General features: G+C 38.1%; 1 protein-coding gene across 1 annotated transcript; it reads left to right on the top strand.

Moving 5' to 3' along the window:
• The first annotated feature begins 999 nt into the window (after positions 1-999).
• Positions 1,000-20,499, top strand: LOC137399746 (uncharacterized). The gene is made up of 6 exons (XM_068085962.1): positions 1,000-1,033; positions 2,702-2,905; positions 4,898-4,955; positions 6,040-6,190; positions 16,956-17,103; positions 19,865-20,499. The coding sequence occupies exons 1-6, from the start codon at positions 1,000-1,002 to the stop codon at positions 20,497-20,499; spliced, it is 1,230 nt and encodes a 409-aa protein (XP_067942063.1).
• The last annotated feature ends 4,688 nt before the right edge of the window (positions 20,500-25,187 follow it).

Genomic DNA, 25,187 nt, shown 5'->3' with positions numbered 1-25,187 from the left:
AAAGAGGCGGGCTAACCGGAGATCACGTGATTTTTGTGTAAAAACGATGAATAAGTTATGTATAGAGGCGTACTAACCAGAGATTCCTGTTAATGCGTCCTAGACACCTAGTAGCCTTGGCGGTGAAAGAAAAAACCACATAATAGCCGCACCCTTATATAAGCCACACGGCTCACAAACCATCAGAAAAAAGTAGCGGCTACTAGTTCGAAAAGTACTGTACTCTATAAGCCGGACACACAGACAACGATTGCCGTTTGTAGATAGATAGAAGATAGAAGAGTATAAGCACAAGCTAAATTAAACATATAATAATACAACAATAATGCATTCAACGATAGTGAGTGACGCTGATGAGCCCCCAGGGTTGATGCACTAAAACACCCACCTGGCTAGGCCCAAACTTGGATACTGTACCCCTAATCACCTGGTTGGTCAATTTGAAATACACCCCCTAAACACTGGGAGTTCCCTAGGGGAAATGTCATATCATTAATTCTGAGTATATTGGTAAAGGGTTTCTAAGATGATGCAGTGTCGATTGTCTCTCTTTTCCCTTCTTTTCCTGTCAGCAAGCATGCAAATTTTAATGCAATCTGCAGCAAAAAACTGCAGTTGAACGTTGACGCGGAAATACCTCATCTCATTGTAGCGAGTCAACATAAATCATGTGTGTATCACCACGTAACCTCTGACATCTTTAGTGAATTCATAACGAAGACTGCGGAATTTCTTGATATTACTTTGGCTGAATAAAACCTTAATTCCTCTGGTCCATCTTATCTTTTGATGAGATATCCACATAAATCAGCCTGCTGGTGAATTTAGCTTGTTTTTGACCTCAAAATCACCATTGAACAGTGTGAAGAAAGCTATGAGAAACATGGGCCCTTTCACTGGCTTGGCTGTGGAACACCCCCCCCCCAAGTAGCAAATTCACTGACAGTGCCCCATGGTCTGAAACCCCCCTCTCTGAAACGTGATTTTGGGCTGAGCCTAATGGGCCTTTTTGGGGAGAGTATCAACCCTGGAGGTGAGCCTTGGATTCCTGAGCTATGTATATTGTAGTGGCAGCCAGGCACTAGTACCATGCATTCCAGCTGGAAGGTCACTAATTAGTCGCATGCACTACAACACAAAATTTCAAAATTTTTTAAAAAATAGTTTAGATCAATGAGTTTTAAGTGAGCGCCCTCTTACGTTTTAATAGGACTTCTTGAATAATAACATAAATTTGTGTTCCTTTCTAATTATAACTATTAATTTACAATGTAATTCGGAATTTGGTGTTCTTTTCTAATGATAACTATTAATTTTTAATGTAATGATGTAGGTTTTGGTTACGAAAACTCAATTAATAAAACCAATCAGGAGCCAAGATTTTGCTGCCATAGGTAAACCTGTTTGGAAAAAAATTTTGCGGCCAGGGCTTTCCCAGCTGTTAAGTACAAAGAGGTTGGTTTGGCTATCTCGGCTATGCTCACTCGGCTAAACCGACCACATTATGACATGGTATATTGGAGCCCAGTCACTTGCACAAGTCCAACCGAAAGTGAAGGAGGCGGAGCCAAGCAAGAGAAGAAGCATATATAAGGAGGCCAGATGAGCGAAGAAAGTCAGAGATCGCTAGAAGTCTTGTGTGTGGCTCTTTGTAGTGCGCACAGAATAATATATGTGTTTATGTATACTTAAGCGAAATATATGTCTATTCTATTGCCTTTCCACTCTGTGTCTTTAATTCAAGTGAAGGGTGAAGGAAATGGATGACTTTCCTTTACAATATTAAGAACTTAGGGGTAAATATTTTTGGGGTTTAGTGGTAAACATTTCTCAATGTGAGTAGAACATTTAAAAAGCAAAATACATGAACAATAGTAACCTTAAGAACTTGTCTGCAACTGTGTGTCATGTCTCATTGTATGCAATTCCCACCCATGCAGAGCAGTTCATTTAGCATGTTGAACTCCGCCGTCAGATTTGAGAAGCAGGTTTATGCTACTGCAATATCCATTAGTATCAATTTATTTTTCTATGGCTTTCAAAGCCACCCAAAAAACCCGTATCAGCCGCTTGCATTCAACACCAACTACTTTTTATTGTCGAAAGACCAGAAATTGCTATATTAGCAAAAATTAAGTTCAAGTTGCTAAAATTATCATGGGATTATGACCGGAATTCTGAGTGGGGAGGCAGCACCAAGCACTCGCAGAGTTCGAATTTGACAAGCGCTGTTGGCAAGCACATATTAAAGCAGTTATTCTCTCATATTCCCAGAAAGTATGCGGTATCATAAATTAGACTGGAACAAGTTGACTGAGAAGAAGCGGATGATGATGCTAACTGAGACAGCTTTTTGTATCCATTAAATACATTTCCAGCCCATACAACTTCTCTCATTGGTTCATCGGTTTACATTGTCAGATCTCTCATATATACTGTATACCTGGTTACAACCTAATTTGTGCAAATTCGCAATCTTAATCAGTCAAGCTTAGAGATTTTTTATGAATAATATATTATATAATATATTTGTGGCACTATCTTTCTGTAACTTTAAAACGACTACTGGCTTACTACTTGTCATAGTATGACTGCAACCGCTGTCAGGTCAGCAGTTATACCAATTCACACTGTTTATACCATAATCAGTGGTTTGTTAAAGTTGTCTCCCATTTCTCTTGTATTACTATTATTATTTTAGGCTATTACTATGCCATTGTCCACAGACTCGAGCTGCCTAGCACGATCGACAAGGCTTTGGGAATTGGAGTTGTTGCCTCACTGGGTATTGGTTGGGCCATATCTAGACAAATACGTGCATCCTCCATTCTTGTGCTTCCTTCGATATTTACAAGAGAGGGAAGATTCATGCTGACGGCCATCTCATACACCCTCCTTCTAACAGGTAAACTCTCAAATCAGGAGCAAAGAGCGAGAACTTTAAAGTATTATTTTGGCTATCAATGTTTTATGCCTTAAAAATAGATGGTTGTGTAACTGTGCATGCTTCTAAGATACCTTTTTTGAAGTCGGCGGCAGGGCAGCCAATGCATGCCGGCAGCAAGCATGTTCATCAAATTAATACTCAATGGAAACCCTTGAATTGCGAGTGAACTTATCTGATCTCGGCCGAATGGGTGAGGCTAATGGCAGTAAAAGCAATACGACCTGCACAAAATGAACATATACTGATGTACAGTTAATCTATATATTTCTCAAAGTATGTCCGTATGTCTGTCTGCATTCCGTCTATAACTATTGCTAGAATAACTGTAGCTGGACAACAATGCTGACACAGTGCCATGGAGTACCGTCATTAGAAGCCTAGCAGCTTACTGGAATTTTCCATTGGCAATGTGCCAGGCTAGTAGCTTGAAAGTTACAGTTGTTTGTCAAAGTTTTAAAACGTTTACAAATGTTTGTTTACAAAGTCCGTCTGTCATTCCGGCTATAGCTAATATTAGAACAGGGAGCTGGACAATGATGATGTAACGCCATGGAGTACGGCATTAGAGGCTTAGCCTTGTTAACTAGCTTAGTGGAGTTTTCCATTGGCAATGCGCCAGCCTAACAGCTTGAAAGGTACAGTTGTTTGACTAAGTTTTAAAATTTTTACAGTGGTTTTTATTTTTCTCTTAATTTATTTCCATTACACAAAACACTCCTCTCATGATATGTAGTTTGAAAGTTAAAATGGGAATTGTTGTTATATATTAAATACAATCAATTTTCTGTCCAAAAACTTCTTTATTACTCTGGCAACGTCGGGTGGCACAGCTAATAATTGTATATACGCGTGTGCTACAAAATGGCATGTGGAATTTCAATTCACCTGCTGGCAATCGTTTCTCTAACGCTCGTAGTGTGGCCTCAGACAGACAGACAGGCAGACTGACTGATAGACAGACTGACAGACTGACTGAGCCATTCTTATTATAGTAAAGACTAAGTGAATGTCCGGCGTCGCATGAGTCATAAAAAGTTTCTGCACAGAAAATATATTTTGAATCAATACGTACAACATTTACCATTCTAACTTGTAAATGACTGTTTTTGTTTATTTCTGGGTGTGTCCGGACAATGCATCATTCAAATATTCGAAAGCTTGAGGTATATCTAAAACGCTAAAATAGCTAAAACTAGTGTTGAAAACATTTCTTCTTATACTTGTACAAAACGTTTGTTCAAGATTTAAATTAGTTTATAAACAGGGGCGGGTAATGTAGTTGCCATTGGCTAAGCGCTTTTACCCAATGAATGTGAGTAACTTAAGCTAGTAACTTGAGCTAGTCTAAATCTTTACTACAGTAAGAGCTGTGTCCGTCTTTTCGACTGACCATTAAGAAAAATGATTAGCCTTCCCAAGGAATCAAACTCATATACTCGACGGATGCACAGATGTGATACCAAACGCATTGCCGCCAAGTCACGTTGCCAGCTTGCCACAGCTTGGCGTAATTGTACTGTAATTGTTACTCGTCATGATCTCTCACCAAACATGATCTTCAAGCATACTATTCACTGTTATTCTATAGTATGGCGGAGTGGTTAACATGCTTGGTAAAAAATACGTGTACATGTAGGTGTTTCCAAGTTCAATTCCAATCAGAAGCAGTTTTTAGCGTATGCTGTCGCTGTAACTGAAAATACGGATAACAGACCAATAAAATAATACTTAGATTTACAAATGTAGAATAATTATTATTTTCTATTTCCTAAAGCAATCAGGTAAAGTAGAATGTAATTATAGCAGTTTAAATACAAAACGGTTGATGCTAGATTCTACTTGACATGTCCTTACCGACACGTTTTTTATAATAGAAAAAATTACTTTATTATATAACATTTGGCTATAGAAACCTTCATGATTGTATACTCTGAACCTCTGTGTTTGCAGGTCCGCTAGCAAATATTGTCGCCAATGCAGATGAGACACTGAGAGGAGTTAGCTGCACGTGAGTAGTAGTAGTATGGAATAAGCACTGTGAGTTCGCAGTACCGAGTAGACACTGTTAATACACAGTATAGAGTAGACACTGTGAGTACACAGTATGAAGTCAGACTGTTAGTACACAGTACAGAGTACACACTGTTAGTACACAGTACAGAGTAGAGACTGTTAGTAGACAGTATAGAGTAGACACTGTGAGTATACAGTATGGAATAGACACTGTTAGTACGCAGTATGGAATAGACACTGTTAGTACACAATACGAAGTCAGACTGTTAGTACACAGTACAGAGTACACACTGATAGCACACAGTACGGAGTAGACCATGCAGCCATTTTGTATCTTTGACTTAACATTTCTTTTTGAAATTGAACTCACAGAGGCGGGTTTTTCAGTGCTATTAAATCACAATTGCGTTTTGAGCGTAAGAAACTTGACAACCAATTAAATGTAGATTTTACAACATTTAAATTGAAAGTGGTGCCCTTTGCCAACTTTAGTTCAATGTTTGATTGATATTTACTATAATAGTGAACTGTTGTATTAAAAAGAAACGTCTCTAGTGCAACAGCTAGTGGGATAGTGTTGTGGATCTCAATAATTTTGTATGTTAGTATATTTAAATGTGTATGGCACATGGTTGTCTAATACAATAGTACAATACTGTGTAGTACAATAGTACATACACTACATAGTACAACAGTATGTAGCACATACAATTGTGTATAGTACAACAGTTTATAGTACAATTGTGGATAGCACAGTAGGGTATAGTACAATAGTGTATAGTACAGTAGGGTATAGTACAATAGTGCATAGTACAGTAGGGTATAGTACAGTAGTGTATAGTACAGTAGTGTAAAGTGCAGTAGTGTATAGTACAATAGTATATAGTACAATAATGAGTAGTACAACAGTGTGTAGTACAATAGTGTATATTAAATCTCTCTTTGTGAAAAGAGGTAATGCCCGATTACTGATTGGCAAGAGGAAGTAATGCAAGTTATTACGTGTACGACAAGGGGAGATAACCCCTATTGTTGTGTTTGTAAAATGCTAGTAATGTAAGTTTTTTTTCTTACGCCAGGTTCAACTTCCTTGCAAGTCAGCGCGCAGAAAGGCTGAATCTTTTGAATGAACCGCTGCAGGCTTACACCAAAAAGGTTGGACTCGACCTCTCCGCTTTTGACAACAAACTAAAAAAACTCATCAACAATATGGCACCTCCACAATTTTCCGTATGTTTTTCTTTCTACTCGATAGTACTTCATATAAATAATTCATGCTTTGCGGTAATTTTTGTCAAATATTTAATGAAACTAGATTAGAACGAATCGGAGGCAACAATCAAGATCACAGAGTTCAGTTTGTAAACAACTTGAACTCTACAAATTTAGACATTCATTATTATTGTTTCATTTGTGATATAGATCCTTTGACTTGCAGGCATCATATGGTGGGTTCCTTGCACGTAAATAGATCCTTTGGCTTGCAGGCATCATATGATGGTTTTCTTGCACATAAATAAATCCTTTGGCTTGCAGGCATCATATGATGGGTTCCTTGCACGTAAATAGATCCTTTGGCTTGCAGGCATCATATGATGGGTTCCTTGCACATAAATAGATCCTTTGGCTTGCAGGAATCATATGATGGGTTCCTTGCACATAAATAGATCCTTTGGCTTGCAGGCATCATATGATGGGTTCCTTGCACATAAAAAGATCCTTTGGCTTGCAGGCATCATATGATGGGTTCCTTGCACATAAATAGATCCTTTGGTTTGCAGGAATCATATGATGGGTTCCTTGCACATAAATAGATCCTTTGGCTTGCAGGAATCATATGATGGGTTTCTTGAACATAAATAGGTTCTTTGGCTTGCACGCATCATATGATGGGTTCCTTGCACATAAATAGAGCCTTTGGCTTGCAGGCATCATATGATGGGTTCCTTGCACATAAATGGATCCTTTGACTTGCAGGCATCATATGGTGGGTTCCTTGCACGTAAATAGATCCTTTGGCTTGCAGGCATCATATGATGGGTTCCTTGCACATAAATAGATCCTTTGGCTTGCAGGAATCATATGATGGGTTTCTTGAACATAAATAGGTTCTTTGGCTTGCACGCATCATATGATGGGTTCCTTGCACATAAATAGAGCCTTTGGCTTGCAGGCATCATATGATGGGTTCCTTGCACATAAATGGATCCTTTGACTTGCAGGCATCATATGGTGGGTTCCTTGCACGTAAATAGATCCTTTGGCTTGCAGGCATCATATGATGGGTTCCTTGCACATAAATAGATCCTTTGGCTTGCAGGAATCATATGATGGTTTTCTTGCACATAAATAAATCCTTTGGCTTGCAGGCATCATATGATGGGTTCCTTGCACGTAAATAGATCCTTTGGCTTGCAGGCATCATATGATGGGTTCCTTGCACATAAATAGATCCTTTGGCTTGCAGGAATCATATGATGGGTTCCTTGCACATAAATAGATCCTTTGGCTTGCAGGCATCATATGATGGGTTCCTTGCACATAAAAAGATCCTTTGGCTTGCAGGCATCATATGATGGGTTCCTTGCACATAAATAGATCCTTTGGTTTGCAGGAATCATATGATGGGTTCCTTGCACATAAATAGATCCTTTGGCTTGCAGGAATCATATGATGGGTTTCTTGAACATAAATAGGTTCTTTGGCTTGCACGCATCATATGATGGGTTCCTTGCACATAAATAGAGCCTTTGGCTTGCAGGCATCATATGATGGGTTCCTTGCACATAAATAGATCCTTTGGCTTGCAGGCATCATATGATGGGTTCCTTGCACATAAATAGATCCTTTGGCTTGCAGGCATCATATGGTGGGTTCCTTGCACATAAATAGATCCTTTGGCTTGCAGACATCATATGGTGGGTTCCTTGCACGTAAATAGATCCTTTGGCTTGCAGACATCATATGGTGGGTTCCTTGCACATAAATAGATCCTTTGGCTTGCAGGCATTATATGATGGGTTCCTTGCACGTAAATAGATCCTTTGGCTTGCACGCATCATATGATGGGTTCCTTGCACATAAATAGATCCTTTGGCATGCAGGCATCATATGATGGGTTCCTTGCACGTAAATAGATCCTTTGGCATGCAGGCATCATATGGTGGGTTCCTTGCACATAAATAGATCCTTTGGCATGCAGGCATCATATGATGGGTTCCTTGCACATAAATAGATCCTTTGGCTTGCAGGCATCATATGATGGGTTCCTTGCACATAAATAGATCCTTTGACTTGCAGGCATCATATGATGGGTTCCTTGCACGTAAATAGATCCTTTGGCATGCAGGCATCATATGATGGGTTCCTTGCACATAAATAGATCCTTTGGCTTGCAGGCATCATATGGTGGGTTCCTTGCACATAAATAGATCCTTTGGCTTGCAGGCATCATATGATGGGTTTCTTGCACATAAATAGATCCTTTGGCTTGCAGGAATCATATGGTGGGTTCCTTGCACATAAATAGATCATTTGGCTTGCAGGCATTATATGATGGGTTCCTTGCACGTAAATAGATCCTTTGGCTTGCACGCATCATATGATGGGTTCCTTGCACATAAATAGATCCTTTGGCATGCAGGCATCATATGATGGGTTCCTTGCACATAAATAGATCCTTTGGCTTGCAGGCATCATATGATGGGTTCCTTGCACATAAATAGATCCTTTGGCATGCAGGCATCATATGGTGGGTTCCTTGCACATAAATAGATCCTTTGGCATGCAGGCATCATATGGTGGGTTCCTTGCACGTAAATAGATCCTTTGGCTTGCAGGCATTATATGGTGGGTTCCTTGCACATAAATAGATCCTTTGGCTTGCAGGCATCATATGGTGGGTTCCTTGCACATAAATAGATCATTTGGCTTGCAGGCATCATATGGTGGGTTCCTTGCACGTTAATAGATCCTTTGACTTGCAGGCATCATATGATGGGTTCCTTGCACGTAAATAGATCCTTTGGCATGCAGGCATCATATGATGGGTTCCTTGCACATAAATAGATCCTTTGGCTTGCAGGCATTATATGATGGGTTCTTTGCACATAAATAGATCCTTTGGCTTGCAGGCATCATATGGTGGGTTCCTTGCACGTAAATAAATCCTTTGGCTTGCAGGCATCATATGATGGGTTCCTTGCACGTAAATAAATCCTTTGGCTTGCAGGCATCATATGATGGGTTCCTTGCACATAAATAAATCCTTTGGCTTGCAGGCATCATATGATGGGTTCCTTGCACGTAAATAGATCCTTTGGCTTGCAGGCATCATATGATGGGTTCCTTGCACATAAATAGATCCTTTGGCTTGCAGGCATCATATGATGGGTTCCTTGCACATAAATAGATCCTTTGACTTGCAGGCATCATATGGTGGGTTCCTTGCACGTAAATAGATCCTTTGACTTGCAGGCATCATATGGTGGGTTCCTTGCACATAAATAGATCCTTTGGCTTGCAGGCATTATATGATGGGTTCCTTGCACATAAATAAATCCTTTGACTTGCAGGCATCATATGATGGGTTCCTTGCACGTAAATAGATCCTTTGACTTGCAGGCATCATATGGTGGGTTCCTTGCACATAAATAAATCCTTTGGCTTGCAGGCATCATATGATGGGTTCCTTGCACGTAAATAGATCCTTTGACTTGCAGGCATCATATGGTGGGTTCCTTGCACATAAATAGATCCTTTGGCTTGCAGGCATTATATGATGGGTTCCTTGCACATAAATAAATCCTTTGACTTGCAGGCATCATATGATGGGTTCCTTGCACATAAATAGATCCTTTGGCTTGCAGGCATCATATGATGGGTTCCTTGCACATAAATAGATCCTTTGGCTTGCAGGCATCATATGATGGGTTCCTTGCACATAAATAGATCCTTTGGCTTGCAGGCATCATATGATGGGTTCCTTGCACGTAAATAGATCCTTTGGCTTGCAGGCATCATATGATGGGTTCCTTGCACGTAAATAGATCCTTTGGCTTGCAGGCATCATATGGTGGGTTCCTTGCACGTAAATAGATCCTTTGGCTTGCAGGCATCATATGATGGGTTCCTTGCACGTAAATAGATCCTTTGGCATGCAGGCATCATATGATGGGTTCCTTGCACATAAATAGATCCTTGGCTTGCAGGCATCATATGGTGGGTTCCTTGCACATAAATAGATCCTTTGACTTGCAGGCATCATATGATGGGTTCCTTGCACATAAATAGATCCTTTGGCTTGCAGGCATCATATGATGGGTTCCTTGCACATAAATAGATCCTTTGGCTTGCAGGCATCATATGATGGGTTCCTTGCACGTAAATAGATCCTTTGGCTTGCAGGCATCATATGGTGGGTTCCTTGCACGTAAATAGATCCTTTGGCTTGCAGGCATCATATGATGGGTTCCTTGCACGTAAATAGATCCTTTGGCATGCAGGCATCATATGATGGGTTCCTTGCACATAAATAGATCCTTGGCTTGCAGGCATCATATGGTGGGTTCCTTGCACATAAATAGATCCTTTGACTTGCAGGCATCATATGGTGGGTTCCTTGCACATAAATAGATCCTTTGGCTTGCAGGCATCATATGATGGGTTCCTTGCACATAAATAGATCCTTTGGCTTGCAGGCATCATATGATGGGTTCCTTGCAAATAAACAAAAACTGATATAAGTATACAGATATTTGGTGATATGTGCTCCCTGTTGGGGAGTGCGCTGTTGCGATATGCAGAATGTCAAGTTAAGCTATAATGCACTTTACTCATGCCAACACTATTAGATTGTTGCCTGTCTTCAAATACAGTATTAGTAACCATAAGTTGCCTCTCAAAGCTTTATTCTGCAACAATAGCTTTAAGTAGTATAGCCAATAGCAATCTGACAGGTCTAGTAAAACGTGATGGCTAAAATCATGCCAGATCATCATAAAATTGGTCCTAATGGCTCACCAGATACATTTTAAGTAATATCTCAACAAACCAGTAATCTTTTTTCAAAGTTTAAATTATTTTCAAGCTAATACAGGACAAAGTTTTTTTTAAGTGCGAATGTAACTCCTGACAGTTTCTAATAAATTTAAAGTGTTTTTAGCTAGTTTTAATACATTTTGAACCAATTTTGACCCTCATGCATTTTTCTAGTTTGTTGAGATTTTTCTCAAACTAGAAAAATGCATGAGGGTCAAAATTGGTCCAAAATGTATTAAAACTAGCTAAAAACACTTTAAAATCTATTAGAATCTGTCAGGAGTTATATTTAAACGTGACTGAAAAAAAACTCTGACATGTATTAGCTTGAAAATAATTTAAACTTGGTAAGAAAATCACTGGTTTGTTAAGCTATTACTTAAATTGTATCTGGTAAGCCCTTGGGAGCAATTTCATGACGAACTGGATTGATTTTAGCCATCACGCAATTCTTCACGCATCACGCGTTTTACTAAACCCAGCAATCAGATTCAACTGCAAACAGAGGGAAGCAAACATGTTATCGTCTTTTACCTAATCATAATCATAACTTATAGATCTATAAGTCTATGTGGTCAGACAAAATTGACTAGAGCTGAAGCCTTCTGAAGATGTCTGTAATTAAGTTCTTTCACAGTCTAGCTTCGTCTGTAAGCTTTCATAGTGCATGGGTACATGGGGGAGATAACTCTATGGCTTTCATAGTGCATGGACAGATGTTTGTATACATGTGTGCTTTCATAGTGCATGAACAGATATTTGTATACATGTGTGCTTTCATAGTGCATGGACAGATGTTTGTATACATGTGTGATTTCATAGTGCATGGACAAATGTTTGTATTCATGTGTGCTTTCATAGTGCATGGACAGATGTTTGTATACATATGTGCTTTCATAGTGCACGGACAAATGTTTGTATTCATGTGTGCTTTCATAGTGCATGGACAGATGTTTGTATACATGTGTGCTTTCATAGTGCACGGACAAATGTTTGTATACATGTGTGCTTTTATAGTGCATGGACAAATGTTTGTATACATGTGTGCTTTCATAGTGCATAGACAGATGTTTGCATACATGTGTGCTTTCATAGTGCATGGACAGATGTTTGTATTCATGTGTGCTTTCACAGTGCATGGACAAATGTTTGTATACATGTGTGCTTTCATAGTGCATGGACAAATGTTTGCATACATGTGTGCTTTCATAGTGCATGGACAGATGTTTGTATTCATGTGTGCTTTCATAGTGCATGGACAAATGTTTGTATACATGTGTGCTTTCATAGTGCATGGACAAATATTTGTATACATGTGTGCTTTCATAGTGCATGGACAAATGTTTGTATTCATGTGTGCTTTCATAGTGCATGGACAGATGTTGTATACATATGTGCTTTCATAGTGCATGGACAGATGTTTGTATTCATGTGTGCTTTCATAGTGCATGGACAAATGTTTGTATTCATGTGTGCTTTCATAGTGCATGGACAGATGTTTGTATACATGTGTGCTTTCATAGTGCATGGACAAATGTTTGTATTCATGTGTGCTTTCATGGTGCATAAACAGATGTTTGTATTCATGTGTGCTTTCATAGTGCATGAACAGATGTTTGTATACATATGTGCTTTCATAGTGCATGGACAAATGTTTGTATACATGTGTGCTTTCATAGCGCATAGACAGATGTTTGTATACATGTGTGCTTTCATAGTGCATGGGCAGATGTTTGTATACATGTGTGCTTTCATAGTGCATGGACAGATGTTTGTATACATGTGTGCTTTCATAGTGCATGGGCAGATGTTTGTATACATGTGTGCTTTCATAGTGCATGGGCAGATGTTTGTATACATGTGTGCTTTCATAGTGCATGGACAGATGTTTGTATACATGGGTGTAAAGAGGCTGAAATAGCTAAAATATGACTTTCCATATGGATGTGTGTATAATAGACGTTTGTAAATGCATTAATGTATGGACAATTACCTGTGAAGATTTGGATATAGAAGCTTACGTATTTGTGTATAGTTGTTTGCATGGATGCTTCTATAGATGTGATTATATATGATTGTACAAAGCTTTCATGGACGCGCGCAGGTGTGTATAAATAATAATATATTATTTATTCTAATATAAATACAGTAGGTATCATACACTATGGATATATGTATTATAAATACAGTAGGTATCATACACTATGGATATATGTAATATAAATGCAGTAGATATCATACACTATAGATATTTGTAATATAAATGCAGTAGATATCATACACTATGGATATATGTAATATAAATACAGTAGATATCATACACTATAGATATATGTAATATAAATACAGTAGATATCATACACTATGGATATATGTAATATAAATGTAGTAGATATCATACACTATGGATATATGTATTATAAATACAGTAGGTATCATACACTATGGATATATGTAATATAAATGTAGTAGATATCATACACTATGGATATATGTAATATAAATACAGTAGATATCATACACTATGGATATATGGAATATAAATACAGTAGGTATCATACACTATGGATATATGTAATATAAATACAGTAGATATCATACACTATGGATATATGTAATATAAATATAGTAGATATCATACACTATAGATATATGTAATATAAATACAGTAGGTATCATACACTATGGATATATGTAATATAAATGCAGTAGATATCATACACTATGGATATATGTAATATAAATGCAGTGGATATCATACACTATGGATATATGTAATATAAATGCAGTAGATATCATACGCTATGGATATATGTAATATAAATGCAGTAGATATCATACGCTATGGATATATGTAATATAAATACAGTAGATATCATACGCTATGGATATATGTAATATAAATGCAGTAGATATCATACACTATTGATATATGTAATATAAATACAGTAGATATCATACACTATGGATATAGGTAATATAAATGCAGTAGATATCATACACTATGGATATATGTAATATAAATACAGTAGGTATCATACACTAGGGATATATGTAATATAAATACAGTAGATATCATACACTATGGATATATGTAATATAAATGCAGTAGATATCATACACTATGGATATATGTAATATAAATACAGTAGATATCATACACTATGGATATATGTAATATAAATATAGTAGATATCATACACTATGGATATATGTAATATAAATACAGTAGATATCATACACTATGGATATATGTAATATAAATACAGTAGATATCATACACTATGGATATATGTAATATAAATATAGTAGATATCATACACTATGGATATATGTAATATAAATACAGTAGATATCATACACTATGGATATATGTAATATAAATGCAGTAGATATCATACACTATGGATATATGTAATATAAATACAGTAGATATCATACGCTATGGATATATGTAATATAAATACAGTAGATATCATACACTATGGATATATGTAATATAAAAGCAGTAGATATCATACGCTATGGATATATGTAATATAAATACAGTAGATATCATACACTATGGATATATGTAATATAAATGCAGTAGATATCATACACTATGGATATATGTAATATAAATACAGTAGATATCATACACTATGGATATATGTAATATAAATGCAGTAGATATCATACACTATGGATATATGTAATATAAATGCAGTAGATATCATACACTATGGATATATGTAATATAAATACAGTAGATATCATACACTATGGATATATGTAATATAAATACAGTAGATATCATACGCTATGGATATATGTAATATAAATGCAGTAGATATCATATACTATGGATATATGTAATATAAATGCAGTAGATATCATACACTATGGATATATGTAATATAAATGCAGTAGATATCATACACTATAGATATATGTAATATAAATGGAGTAGATATCATACACTATGGATATATGTAATATAAATGCAGTAGATATCATACACTATAGGTATACGTAACATTTAAACGTAAACGTATATGTAAATATCTGTATGAAAAATGTAGCGATTCTGGTTATTCATTCTACTAATATAATTACCAGTAAACTGACAATCTAGTGTGCTGTGAAAGATCATCATGTGTAATAACTATGTACACAATCATTACACTATGTAACAAGATGGTTGTTATTATTAATACTAGTACCCTGGTAGTCTAGTGTGCCGTGAGAGATCATCATCATCTGTAATAAATATTTGCACAATTATTCCACTATGTAACCAGATGGTTGTTATTATTAATACTAGTACCCTGGTAGTCTAGTGTGCTGTGAGAGATCATCATATGTAATAACTATGTATACAATTATTCCACAATGTAACAAGATGGTTGTTTTTATTAATACTAGTACGCTGATAGTCTAGTGTGCTGTGAGAGATCATCATGTGTAATAACTATGTATACAATTATTCCACTATGTAACAAGATGGTTGTTATTATTAATACTAGTACCCTGGTAGTCTAGTGTACTGTGAGAGATCATCATATGTAATAACTATGTATACAATTATTCCACAATGTAACAAGATGGTTGTTATTATTAATACTAGTACCCTGGTAGTCTAGTGGGCTGTGAGAGATCATCATGTGTAATAACTATGTACACAATTATTCTTAGATGTGGAAAGGTGATTGAGGGGCGCCATTAGTAGTGCTCTACAATGTAGGTTCAAAATCCAAATATCCGGGTTCAATTCTTGTATGCTCATATCTTTTTTTTAACGCTCATAACGGGCAGACTGACCGCCATGGCTTTGGTTATAGTAAAGATTGCCTTGAACTTAAAACACTGATGTTTTATTGTCAATTACACATAAATAGCTTCTATTAAACATAAAAAACACATGTTTTCAAACAGTAAGTATCATACACTCTAACATATGTAACATCAACAACAGTGGTAAGGTTTAAAAATATCCATAACTTTAACATTTCAGCTAAAGATGTTGATAGCACAACTTCCTAATAAGAGCAGCACGCTGTCGCACAGACATTTTTGGATTCTTCTGTTCACATTTCACTGTCACATTCTAGACATCATAAGCAACAAGAAGCTTGCAGAATACATTTTAACTCTCTGCTATCCTTTAATTGTAAATGAAGAATTTAGGAAGTGACTGTTTACTACTATGAAGCACATAAAGGGTATAACTGTCTATCATAAAACAGGCTACTACTCACCAGTCACTACTCACTCCTCAATAGTCAACAATCACTACTCACTAGTCACTACCCACTCCTCAACAGTCAACAATCATTACTCACCTGTCACTACCCACTCCTCAACAGTCAACAATCATTACTCACCAGTCACTACCCACTCCTCAATAGCCAACAATCACTACTCACTAGTCACTACCCACTCCTCAATAGTCAACCATCACTACTCACCAGTCACTACCCACTCCTCAATAGTCAACAATCAATACTCACCAGTCACTACCCACTCCTTAATAGTCAACAATCACTACTCACCAGTCACTACACACTACTCAATAGTCAACAATCAATACTCACCAGTCACTAGTAACTAGTCACTACCCACTCTTCCATAGTCAACAATCACTACTCACCAGTCACTACCCACCCCTCAATAGTCAACAATCACTACTCACCAGTCACTAGTAACTAGTCACTACCCAGTCTTCAATAGTCAACAATCACTACTCATTATTCATTACTCACTAGTAACTAGTCAATAGTCATTAAACACTCCTCAATAGTCCCTAGTCACTATCTACTACTCTAGGATAAGAAACCAAGTGTAACTGCTCAATTATGGATGGTGTTTGATTAATGCTTACATTGGATGCACTTTCTTTGTTAGTCATTCCTTACTAGCTCTTTTCATGTGAAACGTTTACAGATATTTATGTGTTTCTTTGGATCTCTTAAAGGCTAGCAGCTTCCAAGATCCAAACTCACTAGATGAAGATGGCTCAAGAGAATATGAACAGTATATTGATGAAAATTCAGAAGACAGGACTATTGAAAATCGCAACCAAATAGATGACATGACGAATACCGGAGAAAGTAATTGTCGCGGTTAGTTATCCAAGCTCCGCTCATAACACTGGTAAACTCGATAAGAAGTGTTAGTTATCCAAGCTCTGCTCATAACACTGGTGAACTCGATAAGAAGTGTTAGTTATCCAAGCTCTGCTCATAACACTGGTCAACTCGATAAGAAGTGTTAGTTATCCAAGCATTGCTCATAACACTGGTCAACTCGATAAGAAGTGTTAGTTATCCAAGCTTTGCTCATAACACTGGTCAACTCGATAAGAAGGGTTAGTTATCCAGGCTTGCTCATAACACTGGTCAACTCGATAAGAAGTGTTAGTTATCCAAGCTTTGCTCATAACACTGGTCAACTCGATAAGAAGGGTTAGTTATCCAAGCTCTGCTCATAACACTGGTCAACGCGATAAGAAGTGTTAGTTATCTAAGCTTTGCTCATAACACTGGTCAACTCGATAAGAAGTGTTAGTTATCCAAGCTTTGCTCATAACACTGGTCAACTCGATAAGAAGTGTTAGTTAGCCAGACACCAACTCTGTATAATATATATATAAATATATATATATATATATATATATACCTGGTATATATATATATGGTATAAGTATCTATAAATTGCCTCCTCATTCTGGTTAACCCGTATGGGTGGTAATTTCTGCTCTGACTCGGGTCTCCTACCAGAGACCTGGTATTTTGAGCACTCACCTCAAGATCTTAGCTGTTCCCAATAGCGCACTTTTCTGCAACTCACCTGAGTTGATGGCTGTTGGTATCTGGGCATGCCACATTTTATGTGCAGGTGTTATTGCACCCAGTGCCGCATCGACTACTGGAATTGCAGTTGTTATTCCATCCCAGCATTTTTCAATCTCTTCTCCAAGAGGGAGATATTTCTCTACTTTTTATTTTTCCTTGCTGGCTATATTGTAGTCATTGCGTACTGCTATATCTATTATATAGCCCTCTTGTTCTCCTTGTCTACCACCACGATATTTAGTTGCTTTGCTAGGACATGCTTGTCAGTCCCGATGTAATAGTCCCAGAGGATCTTAGCACTGTCATTTTCATTGACCTTACCAGGAGCTTCTCACCAGTGTTGTGGTTTATTAAGGCCATACTCATCACATAGCCTTTTGCACACAACACCTGCAACATGATTATGCCACACAGTGTATGCATTTTCTGCTAGCTGCTTGCATCCACGGATAATGTGGTGGATGGTCTCAGGTGCATATTTGCACAACTTGCATCTAGGATCATTTCTAGCGTGATAGATTTTCGTTAGGAGTTGCCTCCCGCGCTTGCTTTTGGGCTGTCATAAGTAACGACTCTGTATTGGCTATTAGGTTTCTTTTGTTCAGTTACATATCTTTTTTGTTGAGGTTGCCAACCTCAGATATTTGTTGGTGGTAAACACCATGAAGAGGTTTCATGTGCCAGTCAAGTTCCTTATCATACCTGTGAAGCTACATTGTCAGAGCGCCAATTGAAATTCAATTAGCAACTCATCTGAGATGGCCATGGAGGCTGCATAGGCTTTGATGTTTTGTGCACCCTTTTTCACTGTCTGCTGCACACTTTTGAGTCCCCTACCTCCATCTTTCCTATCGAGATACAATCTAGTAGTATCAGATTTTGGGTGGAGTGCTCCATGCATGGTGCAAGTTGCTATACATTTGTATCTGTTTCTTTGATGGCTTCCTTAGTCCTTTTTATTATATGTGCTAGTTATTTCATTACTGGCAGTGTATAGGTATTTATTGCCATGGTCTGATTCCTGGTATTGAGCTGGCTTCGTAGGACCTGCCGAAGGCGTTTCTTGTTTTCGATAATGACTGTGACATTCTTCGGCTTCATGGTTGATGTTGCTTTGCATAATCCCCAAGTAGTGGTACTCTTCTTCTATATCTTTGATGGTACCATTTGGCATTTTAAGCCACCTGTTAGCATGTAATGGTCTTTTTTGAGAATTAGCCTTCTGCATTTTACTCAGATCTCTCATTGAGCCTACTAACTTTCTTGCGCAAGTCCTTGATCTTATTTTATAGCCTAGGCTGCCAGGATGGAATGGCTTGAAGCCTTGTTGGTAGTGGCTTAATACCTATCTCCTCCAAGATGACAGTTGCTGTACTGTAGATTAGGGTATTAGTCTCACTGATCGATCCAGTTGAGATCGACTCCAGTGCCAAGTTAATGTCCTCTAACAGCTTTTTAGGTATGGCCTTGATAACTCTCCGTAGTGGTACCCTGCTTCCATAATCATTAGCAGTTGGCATCTTGTTGCCAGCTGCTATATATATATTCTGTATATATTATATATATATATGTATGTATATATATATATATATATATTTATATATATATATAGCTATATATATATATATATATATATATATATATATATATATATATATCTAAAGTAGCTATAAGTAGCTACCTAGGACCTAATGATCACTCTCCCGATACCTTACCAACTGCGCTATCTGTGCTATATATATATATATATATATATATACCAGAATATATATATATAGATATATATATATCTATATATATATATTCTGGTATATATATATATATATATAGCACAGATAGCGCAGTTGGTAAGGTATCGGGAGAGTGATCATTAGGTCCTAGGTTCAAAACCCAACAACTGCACTTTTCTTGCGGTCCTTAGACAAGACCCTTGCTTGTATAACATCTACAACCTCTATGATGAGTGCAATAACCAAAGCCATGCCGGCTCGGACATCGCCCGGTCAAACAAGGTCCGCGCTGCCTGTAGCTGAACCAGGACAAGGCAGTAAAAAATGGGCTACTGGTTCAATACGGATGAAATGGACTCGAACTGACAACACGGATCTCATGCAGTGCTACTTCATGAGTGAACCTCAAAAGTGGGGCTACATGGGAAGGATGCATCAACTGTGGGTAAACATGCGCCCTGAATTGCCACTAATCGCTAAGCAACTTGTAGCTCAGAGGAGTAACATAATCAAGCGGCACCTCATATCGGAACTTGACGTAGATGAAATTAGGGAACAGTTCACCCAGGTATCCTCGACCAACGAGGAATGCATATCAACATACACTGTCACACATGCACAATCTTGTGTTGACTCACGAGTTGAAGAAGACATGCACTTTGATCTTGACCCAAGGGTGAAAGAGCTTGCGAAAAATATCATCAACAAGATGCCAGCTGCTAATGATTATGGAAGCAGGGTACCACTACGAAAAGTTAGCAAAGCCATACCTAAGAAGCTGTTAGAAGACATTAACTTGGCACTGGAGTCGATCTCAACTGAATCGATCAGTGAGATTAATTCCCTAATCTACAGTACAGCAACCGTCATCTTGGAAGAGATAGTATTAAGCCACTGCCAACAAGGCTTCAAGCCATTCCATCCTGGCAGCTGAGGCTACAAAATAAGATCAAGGATTTGCGCAAGAAAGTTAGTAGGCTCAGTAAAAGATCTAACCACAGTTTGGAGCGTCCAAAAAGGGAAGCCACAATAGAAGCTCTAGGATCTGCCAAACAGCAGCTAGTAGCACTCTCGGCACAGCTGAAGCGGTACACCAAAGAGCGGGATAATAAGAGAATGAACAAACTGTTCATCAATAATTCATCTAGAGTGTATTCCCAGTTCAAAGGTGAACTGCAGAGGCCAATGTCAGATCCTCCCCGATCCAGCACTTCAAAGTTCTGGAAGAACATCTGGGAGAAAGAGACTACTTGTAACACCACTGCAAATTGGCTGAAGAGGCTTAAAGAGAGCCATCAGCACAATGTGGCTCAGAAAGGACTCACCATCAGCGAAGTGAACATCAAGTGCAGAGTGCAGCATAATGAAGAACTGGGCAGCACCTGGCCATGACATGATTCAAGACTTCTGGTTGAAGAAATTGACATCACTTCACATTAGAATGGCTAAGCAGATGGAATGCCTAATAGAACAAGGTGACCATCCAGAATAGTTGACCAAAGGACGAACTGTACTTCTGATAAAAGATCCAAAGCAGGGGCCAATTCCCAAAAACTATCGACCAATAACGTGCTTGCCCACCACCTGGAAACTGCTCTCAGGAATAGTTGCAGACAAACTGGAAGAGCACATGACCAGTGCTCAGAAAGGAATTGGGCGCAACACCCAAGGAGCCAAACATCAGTTACTGGTAGATCGGACGGTCTGTCAAGACAGCAGGAGAAGGCAAACCAATTATGCCATGGCTTGGATTGACTACAAAAAGGCCTATGACTCAATTCCCCATAGTTGGATACTTGAGTGCCGCAGTATGTACAATGTTCACCCTGCTCTTGTGGCATTCATCAAGATGTCAATGACCAAATGGAAGACGGAACTGGAGGCTAATGGCAAAAAGCAGGCAAGTGTAAAAATTAAGCAAGGCATCTATCAAGGTGACTCCTTATCACCGCAGCTCTTCTGCATATGCCTAAACCCTCTAAGCAATATGCTGGAGGAGACTCAATATGGGTACCAGTTTAAGAGTGGCACCAAGATAAACCACCTCTTCTATATGGATGACATCAAGCTGTACGCTAACAAAGAAAGGGACATTGATTCGCTAATACACCTCACTCAGGTATGCAGCAAGGACATCGGAATGACCTTCGGTATTGAGAAATGTGGAAGGCTAATTCTTAAGAAAGACCATTCTATGCTCACAGATGGCCTAAGAATGCCAAATGGTACCATCAAAGATATAGAAGAAGGGTATAAGTACTTGGGGATTATGCAAAGCAACATCAACCACGAAGCCGAGGTACGTCACAAAGCCATTACGGAATACAAGAAATGCCTTCGGCAGGTCCTACGGAGCCAGCTCAATGCCAAGAACCAAGTCATGGCAATAAATATCTACGCATTGCCAGTAATAAGATATCCAGCAGGCATAATAAAGTGGACTGAGGAAGCCATAAAGGAAACAGATATAGCAACTCGTAAACTGCTGACCATGCATGGAGCACTCCACCCAAAATATGATACTACTAGATTGTATCTCAATAGGAAAGATGGCGGTAGGGGACTCAAAAGTGTACAGCAGACAGTAAAAGAGGAAGAGCAAAGCATCAAAGCCTATGCAGCCTCCATGGTCACTTCAGATAAGTTGTTAGCTGGATTTCAATCGACTGCTCTTACAATGGAGCTTCGCCCTGAGGATGAGGAAATTGACTGGCACACGAAACTTTTTCATAGTGCTTACCACCGACAAATATCTAAGGTTGGCAATCTTCACCAGACATTTATGTGGCTGAACAAAAGAAACCTGACGGCCAATACAGAGTCGCTAATCATGGCAGCCCAGGAGCAAGTGCTCCCAACAAGGCAACTCCAAACAAAAATCTATCACAATAAAGACGATCCTAGATGCAGACTGTGCAAAGATGCACCTGGGACCATCCACCACATAGTCCGTGGATGCAAGCAGCTAGCAGGAAACGCATACACTGAGCGGCATAATCATGTCGCAGGTGTTGTGTATAGAAGTCTGTGAGGAGTATGGCCTTAATAAATCACAACACTGGTGGGAAGCTCCTGGTAAGGTCAATGAAAATGACTGCGCTAAGATCCTCTGGGACTTCTACATCCGGACTGACAAGCATGTCTTAGCAAACCAACCAGATATAGTGGTAGTGGACAAGGAGAACAAGAGGGCTACTATAATAGATATAGCAGTACCCAATGACTACAATATAGCCAGCAAGGAAAAATAAAAGGTAGAAAATATCTCCCTCTTGGAGAAGAGATTGAAAAATGCTGGAATGTGAGAACAACAGTAATCCCAGTAGTCATTGGGGCACTGGGCGCAATAACACCGGCGCATAAAATGTGGCTTGCCCAAATACCAACAGTCATCAACTCAGGTGAGTTGCAGAAAAGTGCGCTATTGGGAACAGCTAAGATCTTGAGGCGAGTGCTCAAACTCCCAGGTCTCTGGTAGGAAACCCGAGTTAGAGCAGAAATTACCACCCATACGGGTTAACCGGGTTGAGGAAACAATTTTTTATATATATACATATATATATACATATATATATACTCATGATACAGACAGTACTGTTTTGGCTATTGAAGCCTCATCAGTGCAGCTCAGAGCTTAGGCAAGAAACACAAATCCCATTACCAATAAGAGTTAACTTCCTGCCAGGAAACAACTAGGTTGCCTCACAGACTAAAAAAATCAATGTGCTGGCACCAGAGTGCTCAAATCGCAAAAGTGATAAGCTTTGCACAAAGGCTAGTAGTGCCGCACCTCTCACAGAGCGCTCAACCATACCGAAGTGAGGGAGCATATAATATATATATGCAATGTTACAATGTATATAGGTCGTAGAACGTCAGTTCTCAAACGCTTTGGTTCTTGACCAATTCGGCTTCTGATCAAATAGTGAGCTTTATTCATCTCGGATCTCGAACATAAATTCGGTTCTCGACCAAACAGGAGCATGCGCATTAAAATTCATCAGAAACATTCGGAACAGCTCCGGAAACAATATGGGAGCATATGTTAAAAAGGGAGAAGCAAGCTACGCTTCATAAATTCTTAACAAAAAAGAAGGAACCATCTGGGACGACGTCCCTCTACCGAAGAGATTTGCCAGGGAAACAACTCTTCATGTTGAGTTACCCTAAATTGTTTTGAAACCGAATTCTCTTTCAAGGATGTGAAGTAAATGTGCCATTGCTAATTATATTTTTTCACACGCTTTCTGATGTAACTGACCTGTTGCATTTTTTTCTGTTTCATTATCAATTTCTGCAACTTTTGGTATTGTACAGTATATTAACTTAGAATGTTTTTGATGCTTCAAGAGCAGAACATACAAAATGTTTTTTTTGTTATCTCTTTTCATCATCGTAGATAGAAAATCTTTCTTTAAAAATAAACACGATCTATATCTACCCGTTTTTATTAGTAGTATGTAGTATAAAGTTCAGTTTATGGTGTAAAATGTTAAAGAAATATTTTACCGAAGGTTTGTTTTGGCTTGGAACGAATTAAAGCTTACATACATTAATTCTAATGGGAATAATTGTTTCGGATCTCAAACAACTCAGTTTTTGAACAACTTTCTGGAACGGATTATGTTCGAGAACCGAGTTCTACTGTATATATATATATATATATATATATATACTCATGCTACAGACAGTACTGTTTCGGCTATTGAAGCCTCATCAGTGCAGCTCAGAGCTTTGGCAAGGGACACAAATCCCATTACCAATGAGAGTTGACTTCCTGCCATATATATATATATATATATATATATATATATATATATATATATATATATATATGTGCTAGCTGTCTTACTCGGCATTGCCCAAGTATTAAAAATCAGCCTATAAACAATGAGAAGTAATGAGATTTGCTTGCCACTTGCTATTAGCCTGGTCTATTGCCAATGGAAAATTTTAGTAAGCTAACTAATGACAATCACTTCTGCAATCACCCTACATGGTATGCACAACCGTTGAGTATGTGCTCTCATATAGCGACTTCTGTCGGCAAGCTATCAACTCATTTTCTGTGGCCTATTGGATAGGGCGTCAGACTGACAAACGGTCGTTTATGAGATCAAATCTTCTTCAGTTATGAATTCTTTATACCAAGATTTTAATAACTATAGCTGGAATGCATACATAGGGAAATACTTTAAGAAATTTACACTTTAAGAAATATAAGTACATAGAAGATTATATATGCAGGCATGTGAAAACTGCGTTAATTTGTAGAAATGTTTGACCAAGCAGAAGCAGACTGTCTGGCGGAGTATGAAGAAGTAGTAACTAAATGCACCAGTGAAGTCAAGGGGTATAGATTTATCATCAAAAACAAAAGAGCCATCTGTGAATCACTCGACAACGGCTCAAGTTGTTCTCAGATAGTTCGTGAGTAACAAATGAGTTATAGTTCACATATGTATGTGTACAATGCACAATGTATATATGTAATGTACAATGTACAAATTATCATGTACATCTCATATTGTACAGTATATAATGTAAATTTACAATGTAAATATGTAATAAACATTGTACAATGTACAATTATTATATTATATCTATAATATATTATATATC

Source organism: Watersipora subatra, chromosome 7, assembly GCF_963576615.1.
Source record: "Watersipora subatra chromosome 7, tzWatSuba1.1, whole genome shotgun sequence".
Taxonomy (NCBI): Eukaryota; Metazoa; Bryozoa; class Gymnolaemata; order Cheilostomatida; family Watersiporidae; genus Watersipora; species Watersipora subatra.
The sequence above is the reverse complement of the archived record's forward strand: the minus strand, read 5'-3'. Positions and strand labels throughout refer to the sequence as shown.